Source organism: Stigmatopora nigra, chromosome 14 (assembly GCF_051989575.1).
Source record: "Stigmatopora nigra isolate UIUO_SnigA chromosome 14, RoL_Snig_1.1, whole genome shotgun sequence".
Taxonomy (NCBI): domain Eukaryota; kingdom Metazoa; phylum Chordata; class Actinopteri; order Syngnathiformes; family Syngnathidae; genus Stigmatopora; species Stigmatopora nigra.
This window is the reverse complement of record NC_135521.1, coordinates 11,530,522-11,543,955: the sequence shown is the minus strand read 5'-3', so window position 1 is coordinate 11,543,955 and position 13,434 is coordinate 11,530,522. Positions and strand designations below refer to the sequence as shown.

The following is a 13,434-nucleotide window of genomic DNA, read 5'->3' as shown; positions in this document are numbered from 1 at the left end:
GGACAGCCTGCTTATCTGAGAGTCACAACGATTATACAGATTTAGAAGAAGTCAGTACTAAGCTGCAAACTGTTACAAAAAGTTAGAATCGGATCATTTCTTTGCTTTTCATGTATTTCAGCTTGAATGTCGGTCTTTGACAAAAGAATGAGAAGGTGAAGAAACATAGGCATTCGACTCCATCCGTAGTATTGTGTTTTTAATGTTATTCATAGAGTTTCTAGTAGTAGAGTGGAGGTGAATACAGATCAAGTGCTATTGAAAAATGTTAGTAACATTGAAATGCCTTAATTTCTTCAGTTGTATAAATGCAATGCCATTGCATTTATGAGTACTTGTCACCATGTTAGACACATATACATGGCAGATATGTATCTTTGCACAACCACACCACCATGAATAACCTGAGAATGGGATGTTTTGAGCCAAGTTGGAAGCAAAGCAAGCACTGGTCCATACCCGTTACTTTGAACTGTGTCAGAGGGAGCGTTTGTATGTATTGTATAATACAGTATGTGATAGTATGCGTGTACCTCGACTCCCTCTCTTGCCCATGCTGGGTTCCTTGGCCTCGGCCATCCAGTTATATTCGGGAGGCATGGATACAGGTCTGAGGTCACCTGGAACAATCCAACCAGCGATCAGAGAGTCGGCTAAAGGGGGAACGTGGGTATTCGGGTTGTGGGCAAGCAGCAATCGAGAGTGACTGAGAGACAGCTGGTGGGTGGACAAGGCAGAGGTAGACAAGGTGTGTGCAGGTGAGGTACAGGAATGACATGCAGGACAAAGGCCACATGACCCACATTTTTTTGGGATGATATTACTAGATCTTCTCCTTGATATTAGATGAGCTCTCTCCAAAAACAGGCCACCATATATTACATAAATAGTTTATGTATTTTAAATTGGAGTCTATTTGGTAGTGACTGTTATTTTCTGCCTACTTCTTGTTATGATGGATTCAGTTCAATGGTTGAAAAAAAACCTGAAAAGTCTTTATCCAAGTATTCCATGCTCTTTAAAAGTTGGCATTTCATGTTGATGTCTTCATTAAGTAGAAGCCTGTGTATTTGTTCAATCATTGGGTTAAAATAAATAAAAATATAAAAAGAAATCAAGGTATTTTCTGTGAAAATATAGTTTTTGGTATTCAGACATCTTGCATTTTCCAATTAAGTTTAAATATCTTTTTTTTTCCATACAGCACATTCATTTTTAGTTGGTCGATGTTGCCAGCAAAACCAATGAGCTCAGCACTTTGGTTGATCTGGAGAGCTCAGCATCATTCTAACGATAAGATTCAGCAGTTTGGTGCAATTGAAAAAGTCCGGCACAGCAGTGGGTCAGAAAACTAATCTGTTCATTTAAGATAATAATATAGTGTGTGATCATGAAATACGAAATAGAATATAACACATATAGGAGTCTTCTATGGCAAAATATTTTTTTTCCTGTATTAAACTGCTTATTAGCTATATTTTTACTTCTTTTTTTTATCCAACAAGAGGGATATCAAACAGATCCCTGCCTTCATTGTTAGTCCAGACTCACAACTCCTGTGAATGCATATTAATGCAGTTGTTTGTTGTCTGACCCTGGCCTTTCACATCGCAACAGCCCCTTGAGAGTCTCTCATGAAGGCAGAGGATGTCTTGAAAGCTGTCTGGGATAGTGGGAGAGGGCTCTAGGTGGCGAGGAATAGAGAGGGCTTTAAACTGTGCTCATGGATTTGTGTTTGATTTCAAGCCATGACTGCTCAGTGTCGGGATGCTTCTCTATTCAAAGATAAAGTCTTTGTAACCCCAGTGTGAGAAAATAACCGACAAGGTGGTCCATACTCCACGCCTTTAACCATTTGAATTGGCGCAGAATTTTTGGCATAATGCTGCATCATGCTGACAGGCAGACAGCATTAGATGCATTGTTTGCAGAGGTGTTAGACAGCCATTAAAAGCAATAAATGAACACATGATGAGGAAATGTCAATAACAAAAAAGGTGAAAATATTTGTGGTTGAGCATGCTGTTTTACTGAAGAAACATAGGTTTGGAAGCACTTAATTAACAAAAAAATTAAATATCCTTCTTACCATGTGTAGGGGTCTTGTCCCTCCTGCGTACGCCTGTATTACGGCCTCTGTCATATTCAGAGCCCGGGGGGCCATCACCCTCCAAAAGAGAGAAGTACTGACCACTATCCTGGTCCAAATAATAGCTGATAGCCTCGGACCCTTTCGACCCAGATTGTGAGCTCACGTTGTATCGAGTGACGTCATCACATGACATCAATCCCAACTCCTCCCTGAGAGCACAGTCGCCATTTTAGTCATAAAAAGCTTGAAGGTCTACCGAGAGAGATCGTAATAAGGTTTCCGGACCCTCACCTGGGGCTGTAGAGTCCAGAGACAGGTGAGAGGATATAGACATCCTGGGCATCCATTTTAGACATACCTAAAGTACCTCCAGGTGTAGGGGAGGTGCTGGTAGGGCTGGTGGAGACAGGCTGAAAAAGCAAAAATTAACATTTTTCTTTTTAAATGACTTGTAAATATGATTATTTTCCAGTTTAACAGCATTTTATGCAAAAATAAATTGACAAAAAACAATGAAAGTGACATACTAAATCCCTTAAGTATTAAAGCAAGGAGCTTTGCTAGATAGTGAATGGCAAAACACAAACAAATAAGGTAATTCTCCAAATAGTCACTGCCATGTTGTATAGATTCTGACTGTGCAGCCTTTCCCACATTGACTATCCTGTCATTTTGTTTCAAGCCTCTTTACACACCGGGTTCTCCGTGTCTGTTTCCATGACAACCCCTGCTCTCACTTAGGGCAGAGGAGAGCTAGCGTGGCCTCGTACCGCGCCATGACTCAAGGACACGTCATTTGTCTTTTGGGTTTGCCATTTGAACAGCATGCTTTGCTGATGTCATGGGAATATATAAGCGAAATATATGTTTCTGCCATATCAAGAATCATACATGTTTTTTTAGGAGCAGGCATTATCTCTGTATGAAACTTCAAAGTTTTCCGATAAATTGTCAAGTAAAGTAATAATGAAGAAATGTGGTACATGAATAAGAAAAAGCTGGTCGGAGAAAGAAATGGGGATTGTTATGAAGCCAAAATAGGTCAAAAAGAGCCAGAAAACAAGGGTAGAGTGGTGGAAAGGGAGAGTGAGAAAGGGTGCTGTCCTGTGAGAATTAAATAGTCATTTAGTGATTACAATCCGGCCTTAGGAAGAGCAGAAGTGGGGCTCGGAGTGCACACTGAGGAGAGTGGGACTTTCACAGCAGCTAACATTCCATTCATCATTTAAAACCATTTGACCTCTGCTGCATTAGCAATGAATGTCTCACATCTTATAATCTAACTTATTTTATACCTAAATACTTCACAGAAGGATGTTGTTATTGCAATCTTAACATTACCTATGCAAAAAAAATAGCTTCCAGTACTAAAAGCATCGATTTCACAAGGGACATGGACCTGTTTTCACAATTGAAAAGTATAAACACAATCATCAGTCCAACTGAGGAAAGTATAAAGTAAAATGAGAGCAAGCCAAAACAGAATAATGAATAATTAAAAAGCTGTCAAGGATTTATTTTGTCCAGTACCACAAAAGAGACCAAAAAAAAAAAAAACCTTCCACTGAGATGTTAACAAAGCCATAACTGAGTCTTCTTATTAACAATACATAAGTCACAAACATGTGGCCTAAAATAGCAAGCATTTTCAACCAGTAATTATTTATACACCTACACATATTACACATTTATGAAAAAGGGCATCATGAGTAGCACCCATGTGAGCAATGTGACAAATTGTTTAGTATTGGCATAAAAAAAAAAGATTGCATTTTGTTAATTAAAATGGATGATAACCCTGTTCTTTTACACAGCATAGGGACTGGCAAATGTACAGAAAAGAGGAAGACAGGCAAATAGGAATGGAAAAGACAGCCATGGGGGGATTTGGGCCTTGAATCGCATGATCATTCAGAGACAAATTGTTTCTTTTTTGGATTTAGTCATAATCCATCCGAATATTTGCCACATCGGATCAACTTCAAAGCTGCTCAATTCATCCTACAACAGGAGGCTTATGTGTTGTACAAAGTAAGAGGAGAGCAAAAGGTTTGTTTACGTTGCTCTACATTGGTACTCGTGAATGATACATAACATTTTGCTTGACAATACAGAACATGCATCGTGCTTTGCTAAAAAAAATAAAAAATGTGTGAAGATGCAGTAAAGCATTTCGGAGACAGTGGATTATCTCCAGAAACTGCTGAGTAGAAGATCTTGTTTCAGAGCCTGTATTTCCTCATGAATAATTAACAGCTCAAGTCTGTCTAAGGGCGAAAATATTTAAAACGCTGTTTTTTTCCCCCCACAAATATTTCAGTTTTGCCAAATATTCACTGATGTGTTTATATCCCTCCAGTTAGTCAGTTAAAATATTCGGTACGTCTTGAAATCCTGTCTTTAAACAATGAATAATACAATACAGTATTATTACAGTATTCCTGCGGGTAGCAAGTGTTTGTCTTGGAATGATGTGTTCTTCATCCACCATGCATACCACCCCTTGTTATGTCGAAATAACTACATTTTTGTTTTATTCCAAAATGAAACTGGCCTGTCAAAATGTGTTTCGGCATGCCGCAAGCGACTGTGTTTTTCAGAAAAGGCTTCTAACAAATTATTCTTCCATAGTTTCTATGGACTTGTGCGAAGAGTGCGGAGTAATAGAACAATGCCCAAATAGACCATCTGCTGCAATGTCTTGTTTAAGGTCTTTGATGCTATTCTGCAGGTTTTGAGTGCATGAGTTTGACTGTTCTCAGAGATATATTTATTGGCCTGCCATTCTGGGCCTTAGCTAGAACTCCATTTCATGTATTTATGATGTTCCTCTCAGTGGAAACTTACATCCATGAAGTTGAATAGTCTTTTTTAAAGTAATTAGAGAGTTGCTAAGAAGCTCCCAGAGGGACAAAAATAGTAGATGAAAAAGAAAAAGAGATAGGACAGAAGGGATAAGAAAGGATATGAAAAAATAAACCAGCAAGAAGAAAATGCCAAAACACAGATCATATGCATTTAATCATCTGTTGACAATAAAATGCACACATATTGATCAAGAATTGATTTTGTTGCTCACTGTAAGATAAGTTATCAGTGAGTACCACTAAACACTCAACAACAAGGTCATTAATCATGTGAAGGAGGTTTAAATTGGAGTGTAAAAAATGACACAATGCAAGTGCTGTTACTGATATGTACCTGCAAGCCCAGTGGTTTCCAGCGCACATTCCTCAGCAAAGCTGGAGTGGAACTCAAGGTGTTTTGAGGTCGTTTCTTCAGCGTCAGGATGACACCACATGGATCTTCTCTTAAAGCGTTGACCAGGTTCTTCAACTGCCAGCCCACCTGAGGAGGACACAATCCATAATGCGTAAAGTATTGCCATACCATATAATTAAAAAAAATATGATTAGCAAAGGTTGGAACCAAATCTTCTTTTTCCTTAATTGGGAACCTCAGTCAGATCATTGACAGGGAATTTAGCTCTCCAGACACCACAGTAGCCACACAGACACCCAAAACACACAAAGCATACTATTAACCATGCCAGTTAGAAAGTGTTCACTTTGCAAATATGCAAACAGAGCAGATGGCTACAAAGAGAGACACACCAAAATAACAGCACCACATAAACTGCTGCTGGGATGTTTTTTCAACTCCCGAGAGTCTTCATTATTTTCCCAAATGCTATTACTAACACATAATTATGTTATCTTTTCAAACAATCCATTTGGCATCTGAGAAATTCCTAAATCTTGCCACACAAACAAAGCTGCTAATCTTAGGAAACAAAATTTGCACCCAAAAAAGATCTTACATTTATTGTATATTCTATACATAACAATACAATCCGGAGATATCCTTTTGTATATGTATTATTCATTTTTTTTTCCAAGATATTAGGAATGTGAAGGACATATTATTTCCATAATTTCGCCTTTCTTTTTCTCCCCCAGGTTTGCTTCACACCAGTATGCTCCGATTGCCTTCCCCACACCTGTGCCTCCCTCTACTTATCTCCTACCCCTAGGGTGAGAGATCAGAGAGATGGAGGGGCTCACAGAGGGAGTAACGAGCAGTTGGAACTAAGCGCCCGGCAGGGAGCAGTCTGTACCATCACCCAAGGGGCGAGTGCTAGGGAGTCGTAGTGTAGGAGCTCCCTCAAAAAGTCAATGAAAAAACGAAGATGACACCAGGAACTAAAAGGAAAACATCCCTGAAGACTATGTCAGACACAAGCCAGATAACAGAGAGACCTTAAATCCAAAAACAATCATTCTGCTCAATAAATGTCAGTTAACTCATACCAGAGCTAAAAACAATCAGCACTACAAAGCACGACTATGTACATGGCAAAACCAGCTACCGAGCAATTAGGCACAACAAGATAATTTACTCAGGTATAGCAACATGATTCTCATGTTTAGCTTAACCAGGCAGTCAATCGAAGGTCAGTCACACTGGCGTGGTCCCTTGAGACCTTCAGAGAATGTGTTCAACAATCCCCTGGGCTTGCAAAACTAATTTCCTTCTATAGCAATAGAGGAGTGCATCAATTTTCAGGGTTATAGTCACTTTGAATGGACAACAACCACTTATGTGCAGTAGGATTTGACAGGAAAAAACATGGGAGGAATTCTTTTTAGTTTTTGGTTGGGTATTAGTGTTGATGTAGACTCATTGGACTTACCACTGTCTGATGGTTGACTTGGATGACTTCATCCCCTGCATGTATCTTTTTGCACTGATCTGCCGGAGACTGCAGCGAGAGAAAGGGAATTAAGGTAGAATAAACTGTTAGAATAGATCAAATCAGAAAACAGTCTTTATATATTTGAATTATGATCAAACTTACATTTTCTGTGGTCCCGGTAATAACATGAAGTCCATCATATGTTGATTTAATGTACATTCCCTGTAAGGAAAATCAAGGGAGGTTAGGTCATTTGAAATTCAATGTCAACTCCATATTTATAGTTATGAAAACATTTTCCAAAAATTGTTCTTTGTCCCAACTGGGTTTGATTTATACATTAGTCACATTCTTCTATTTTGGGTTCTCCTTAAAGTTGTCATCCATTTATCTAAAAAATCTTCTAAGACTGGCTTGGGACTTTAAAGAAAAAATAAAGTTCGACCCAGTGCTAATGTTATAAGTCCTTCCCTGCCTATGTTATAAATATCTGTCCAGCAAGCCTTCAAAGTTATAAATTACAGTTATTAGTAGTAGTAGTCCTTTTCCATGAGTAGACCGTGAACCAGCTGTCTTTGCTATGATCTCCTTCCAAAAGTTCTGTTAATAACTTGTTTATTATATGATACAATGGGCAATATTTGTGTTTCTTACCAAGCCTTCACTGGGCATGATGCTTGTCAGGTGGACAACTTCAAGATGGGCAGACTGAGAAACCAGTGAATCCGATGACAAAGAGATGATGTGGTCGCATATTCCCGCTAAGGTCTTACACTAAAGATAGTGACACAATGAGAGAAGAACAAGCCAAATGAATTGGATTTTTTTTTTTGTTCCATGCCACTGCTTTAACATTTCAACACACAAATGTTTCCTATGTATCCATGGGCATGCCTACAAAAGTTTCTCAGAACAGTCAACACCATGAATAGCCAATCCTAATATACCTCTACAACAAGCCATCCTCATGTTTTATATATATACAAATGTGATCATTTGAAGGAACACCGATCAAAAATAGACAACTCAAAAGATGCATGAGTAATAGACAGTTAAATCTGAATGCCATTTTTGGCATGCTGTACAAACACATTGAAAAATGAAAGTCATTTTCTTTGCTTGTGTCCTAAATAAACATTGACTGTATAGGGGACTATTTATGTGTTAGGTCATGCGTTCCTGAATAAATTATCAGCCACATCAGTGCTTTCTAATCTTTTCTGACTGACTGCAAATGGGTTCACACATGTATTTTTCCCTTTCCCCATAAGCTTGGTGACAAACATCCACACACACAAGCTAGAATCCTGATATGAAAGTTAAAAAGGCTTCAAATAAAATTGATATTCACATTAAGTGGTGTTGCACGATGCCTTGCAGTGCACACACCGATAACCCCTACATAAAATAATCTTCTGATCTCAATCTTAATGAGCAATTACAGGATTATAGCTCTGGAACGAAGAGAGCAGATCTCAGCAACACACATATGCAGCTAAACACATGAATACACACAGAGAGGTACTCAAACACATTTGATAGCCATGTATCTCTGATTCGTTCATGATAGAAAAAGTAGAGATAATGGTTTTGCTATTTTTGGCTATCTCAGTTGGAGTCGTGTCACTTCTTTTGGGTGAATTACATAAAATTGCTGCATTTGGAATCTTTTCTCTACACAACATGAAATAAAAATGACAGAGTAAAGCAAAAAGGGAATTTTTAGTTTTATATTATTATTTGGACTAGATTGTGGCCCTCATTATGAAATGCAACCACAAGATTTTGCAAAAAATATATATTTTATTTTAAACTTCAGTGGTCAATAGGGATAATCGAACTAAAAGAATTTATTAACTTTTAAAAATCCATATACCAATATAATCCATTCTGGATTATAAACATAAGATTCAAATCAGAGGAAAAAAGTAATAGTTTGTGTTCCAAAATTCAGGGTCTAATTTCTAAGTGTATGGTTTTATGCTTGTGGATCTTTAATGGCCTCCAACTACAAACTGAAACAAAGTATAATGTCACGGCTCTCCTTGTCCTCTTCTGTGATCATCAGACTAAGAGTCCTGACCTGGGATTAACAAGGAACAAGACACAAAAAGGCAAATCACCAGAGTGAAATTGCTACTTGCCTTGCACTGACACACCCCACCTTGATCTGACACGCCTCTGGACAATCTGAACACAGGTTACGGAGAAGTTCACTTATGTGCTTCGCTGGCGTGAGATTTAAGCGCAGTCAAATAGAAAGCCAGACATAGTACACTGCCAAATGGATTAATCTCTGGCTTCATGGTTTCACCCTCCTCCCTAACTCTCTTCCCTATTCTTGCATCTAACATACACAGGCATCGCCATCATCATCAGTGTATACATTGTGCATATGTGGCTCATCACAATCACAATGAGTGAGAAAAAATGAGGACGGTAGAGGAAAGGCACAAAAAGGGCAAAAGGTAAAAAGTGAGAATCCAGTGTAGAAATATAGAGAAAAGGAGAAAAACACAACTAGGGCAGCGTTACGTAATAGTACTCATCCTTATGCATGAATGCACATAAAAACACATACACTTATACACACTTCTGCTCCATCAGGCGCAAGACTTGAGCGCTACGTTCTCCCTCCCATACACAAAATCTTTGTCCATCTGATTGCTGTAGGCTGTAGTCTACAGCAGAGCAAAGGAACAATGAGTTTTGCATTATTGAGGAGAAGCTGACAAATGTACAAGTCACACTACACAAGGGCTGACCGGAGCTTAAGACTGAACCATATGAGAGTAGGAAGCTCACTGTCTCATATTGTATTATAATATGCACTCACCTCCAGTTGTAGATCATGCATTTTGATTTGAAATTCTGATTCTTATTTGTTTTGACAATAAAATTCTGCCCAAAGACAAGCAAAATCCACAGAAAAATATAGAGATATCTACAATCAGGACCGATAGCGAATTACCTAAAACAACTAAAACAAGCAAGCCACCAACTGGCTAGCAGTTTCAAATTTTGGGCTTGATTTCCACATTCAGCAAAGGTCTACATCAAGTTAGGTGATTTTGGCAGGGTACTGGTAATTTTGAATTTAAACAAAAATATTCTTACAGCTTTTGTAAATTATTTTATTTCATCATTTAAATTAAGTCACTTGTCAAATCTGATCTTGTCTTGGCACACCAAGTCTCTGTGGATTCCAACTTTTAAATGGAATGAAAAAATCTGTTTTGACTAGTTGTGTGTTTGGGTATGACAAAGAACAACATAGCATGAAAACAAAATTGAACTAGAATAAATAATTGAAGAATCTTGTGGATTTACAGCAAATTCTTACTGTCAGTCAAATGGTATGTACTACAGAAATCAACCTCATGCTATATTTGCAATTGGTGCGTGACTGTTCAAATGTGGCCTCACTCAGTGTGGAGTTCACTTCGGTAAACCATCTGTTGTAATGAGTATATACAAATGTTTTCCCAATAAGAACAGATGTTGAGGCTGACAGCTAGAATAAAAAAAAACATAATTACAGATTGAATATTTTCTCCCACTATTCAAGACAAATTAAAGGTGGTGTCATGCAGTAATTAAAACATCTTTACATGTATTTTTTAACTATTTTTTAAGTCATATTTATTGCATTATTTTAATATTTTCTTTCTATCTGCAATGTCCCCCATGTTCCTTTCTTCATAGGTTTATGTCAAGGGAAGAGTTTAGTGGGCTATGTCACTTCACCCCAGCTTTATGTCATTTTTAGTAAAAGGTATCAGAATGCAGCGCCTATAAACACCTCCCCCTCTTTCCTCTTTCATGCCGTCTTCCAATTTCATGCATAAACCTCCCACTCATAACCGAGAGTCATATGTAGCTCTTAGTCTGTCACCCCTGGAGTGTGTGTGCATGTGTCCTGGTGTATACAGTGTGTAGAAAGGGGCATGAACCTGCATCCACTGTCAGTAAGGAGTCAGATAGCTCTGTCACAATTGAGGTAAAATTAAACCATAACCATGAATGTAATAAGAAAGTTCCCTCATTCAACAACCAGGCAATTGCTACTGACTATTTAACACAGGTAAAACAACACTTAGTCTTAGTGTTTTAAAGTCTACAAGCTTTGTCATCCAAAATAAACATCAAATTTGCAAAATACTCTTGTCATCCGTTACATTAGGAAACATACAGCTGCACAGTGAGTCTATTTAGGTGTCAAATAAATTTAAGATTTTTTGGCATTAAAAAGCTTAATGCTATATTTAAACATAAATGCAAATTGAAATATGGTGTCTCTATGGTTTTAATGGCGTTTTGGGGAAAAAAAGTGTTGTCTGGTGAATAAACTTACCACATGCAAAATCTTGTTCTCTGTCTCATATACAGTGCAATCCTGTGAAAAGAGGAAAAAAACATTGATTTTAGCTCCTGAAGCTACCATTCTGTACCAAATATAAGGAAATTTGGAGCAATGATAGGATCAAAATCAATGGAGATACATGCTATTTCACTAGAAAGTACTATTTCTATTTTTAGACACCCAGAATATGCATATGGCTCAATGGTAGGCAGAGAGAAGTCTCTTTAGCATTTGGAATACTATCAATTCCAATGTGTGAACCTGACAGACCTGGTATTTAACAATTGCTGATTGTTCATCTATTTCTGGGAAAGCAGCCAACAGACCCTACCAGACCCACACGGCAGTAGCGAATACATCTTCCTGATCCATTAGTACAGGCTGTTTTACCCCCATTGTGTGTATCACTGCACACTGGCAGCGATAAGTCCATTTGGACCATTGTGGACTAGCAGGGTCTTCTCTGCTATCCTGGTACTATGGCTCATATTAGTGTGGCTTTGTCTTATCTGCAAGGCACCATGAGTAACTTTGGGCACCAACTCCAAACAAGATCTTTAAGTATCTACAGTGAATGGAAGAATATATATAAAGTCTCCATTCAAACAATAAGATGGTTCCACTAGCAATCATTCTTAGAAAAAGGGACAATTGTAAATGTTAGAAATCTGCATTATGGAAGAAAATGGGGAGAGCATCTCTGATAGAGCATGATTGTCCCATCAGCCTAGAAGGCCCTGATGTATTTTATTACTTTTCTTTTACATTAGGAATACAATACTACAGATATAACCTAGCCTTCTAGCTAAAATTATGGCTTTCACATCCATGTGTAATTTAGAGTTTTATGAAATTACAGCAGCCCCTTTGATTTAAAAAAAAAAATACATTGAAGATATTATATAAACTAAACTTGTTGTGTAGATAACCTACACAAATGGTTGTCCTTGCTCCCTTGCAGTGCCTAGCCTTGATGACACAGACAACAAATCAAATGTTCCCTGGCATTTCAACTGTATTGTTGATATGCATGGAGTAATCTCTTAAATGTCATGCTGCATGCTCTGTAAACTGTGAATTGTTGTTTGAGAAATTTGACCCTAAAAAGTCTTATTTTGACTTGATTGTTAATGATTGTTACGGCGTGAGAAGGAAGAATTCAACGGTGGATGTGTGTGAAGGAATATTACCTAAACCCATGTATGGGTATGAGTGTAAAGTCACCTGTTGTACAATTGTAGTTAATTCTAGGCATAGCTGCACGATATTGTTCTTCAGTAATGAATACTCTGTCACACTGGCGAATGGAGACCTGGAATCAAAGAAAAAACTGTGAGATTTGGTAAAAGAAAAAAGGTAAATATATTTTTCCTCTCTCAAATACTCAGTAGCAAAGAATCAGCACAAACAATAATATTTGTTTCAGGATCAAAACCAGCATGCTGCATGCCTGATTTTTTTTTATTTCTTCATTTATTGTGGTCCCTCAACTACAAAAATCCTGTAAGGTTTTAACTCTGCAGCAGTATTTTTTTTATATTTTTTAATATTTTATCCTTTTAATATGTTTTTTATCTCATTTCTGAACTGAAAATGATAAAAATGAAAATACAATCACTCCACAAATTCATTGGTGAGTGTCGTTCACACCTGTCGAGCCAGGCAAGTAAGTTTTTCGCCGCACCAATCAAATCCACCACTGATGTGAGGAAATCATTGGGTAGCCTTCGGGAAGCTCTTCCATCATAATGTCCTCCCCTCCGTCTGCCAAGGATGAAGTTCTGAAGGTTCTTGGCCGAAGCATTGAGCTTGTGAGACAGAGTCCGGAGGTTTTCCGTTTCTAAGCCGTAATTCTGGAGGGGACGAAATCATTTTGGATCTTATTAAATGTGTATGAGCAGTGTGCGAGGCATTGCAACTTCTTTTCATTATGTTCTAAATAATCCCTCAATTCATAATTCAAGGTTCATTAAAATCAAAAATTGGTAAGCTTTTGCAACCAAAATTATTTTTTTCTTCTCAATTTAATGTGAGATTCAGCCGAGAAAGCACCAAGGAAGTATAATTGCCCTACGTTTGTAGTTCATTTATTATTATTATTATTACTATTATTTTTACAATAGAACTTATCCATGAAAAAAAATCAGCAAAGCTTGTGAAAGATAAAATTGTAAGATAAGATGACAAAGTCGCTTTGCAATTGCTTGTTCATATTGTATCAATATTTGTAAGAATAAAACCATCTTAGTCAGAGACTTGACACTGATTAACCAGACTTTGCCC

The 13,434-nt window shown here is 37.7% G+C and overlaps 1 protein-coding gene across 5 annotated transcripts in view; it reads right to left on the bottom strand.

The window, feature by feature from the left end:
• LOC144207848 (connector enhancer of kinase suppressor of ras 2) overlaps nucleotides 1-13,434 on the bottom strand; it is a 36,008-nt gene that overhangs the window by 11,493 nt on the left and 11,081 nt on the right. For 4 of the 5 annotated variants that reach the window (XM_077733509.1, XM_077733506.1, XM_077733510.1 and 1 more), the window contains exons 3-12: nucleotides 12,802-13,004; nucleotides 12,376-12,463; nucleotides 11,143-11,184; nucleotides 7,443-7,562; nucleotides 6,951-7,010; nucleotides 6,786-6,854; nucleotides 5,294-5,440; nucleotides 2,384-2,502; nucleotides 2,090-2,301; nucleotides 534-620 (exon numbers count right to left, since the gene is read on the bottom strand). In XM_077733509.1, the coding sequence (XP_077589635.1) occupies nucleotides 534-620; nucleotides 2,090-2,301; nucleotides 2,384-2,502; nucleotides 5,294-5,440; nucleotides 6,786-6,854; nucleotides 6,951-7,010; nucleotides 7,443-7,562; nucleotides 11,143-11,184; nucleotides 12,376-12,463; nucleotides 12,802-13,004 (1,147 nt within the window). The remainder of the gene's footprint in view (nucleotides 1-533; nucleotides 621-2,089; nucleotides 2,302-2,383; nucleotides 2,503-5,293; nucleotides 5,441-6,785; nucleotides 6,855-6,950; nucleotides 7,011-7,442; nucleotides 7,563-11,142; nucleotides 11,185-12,375; nucleotides 12,464-12,801; nucleotides 13,005-13,434) is intronic. The other variant, XM_077733507.1, reaches the window with a different exon arrangement.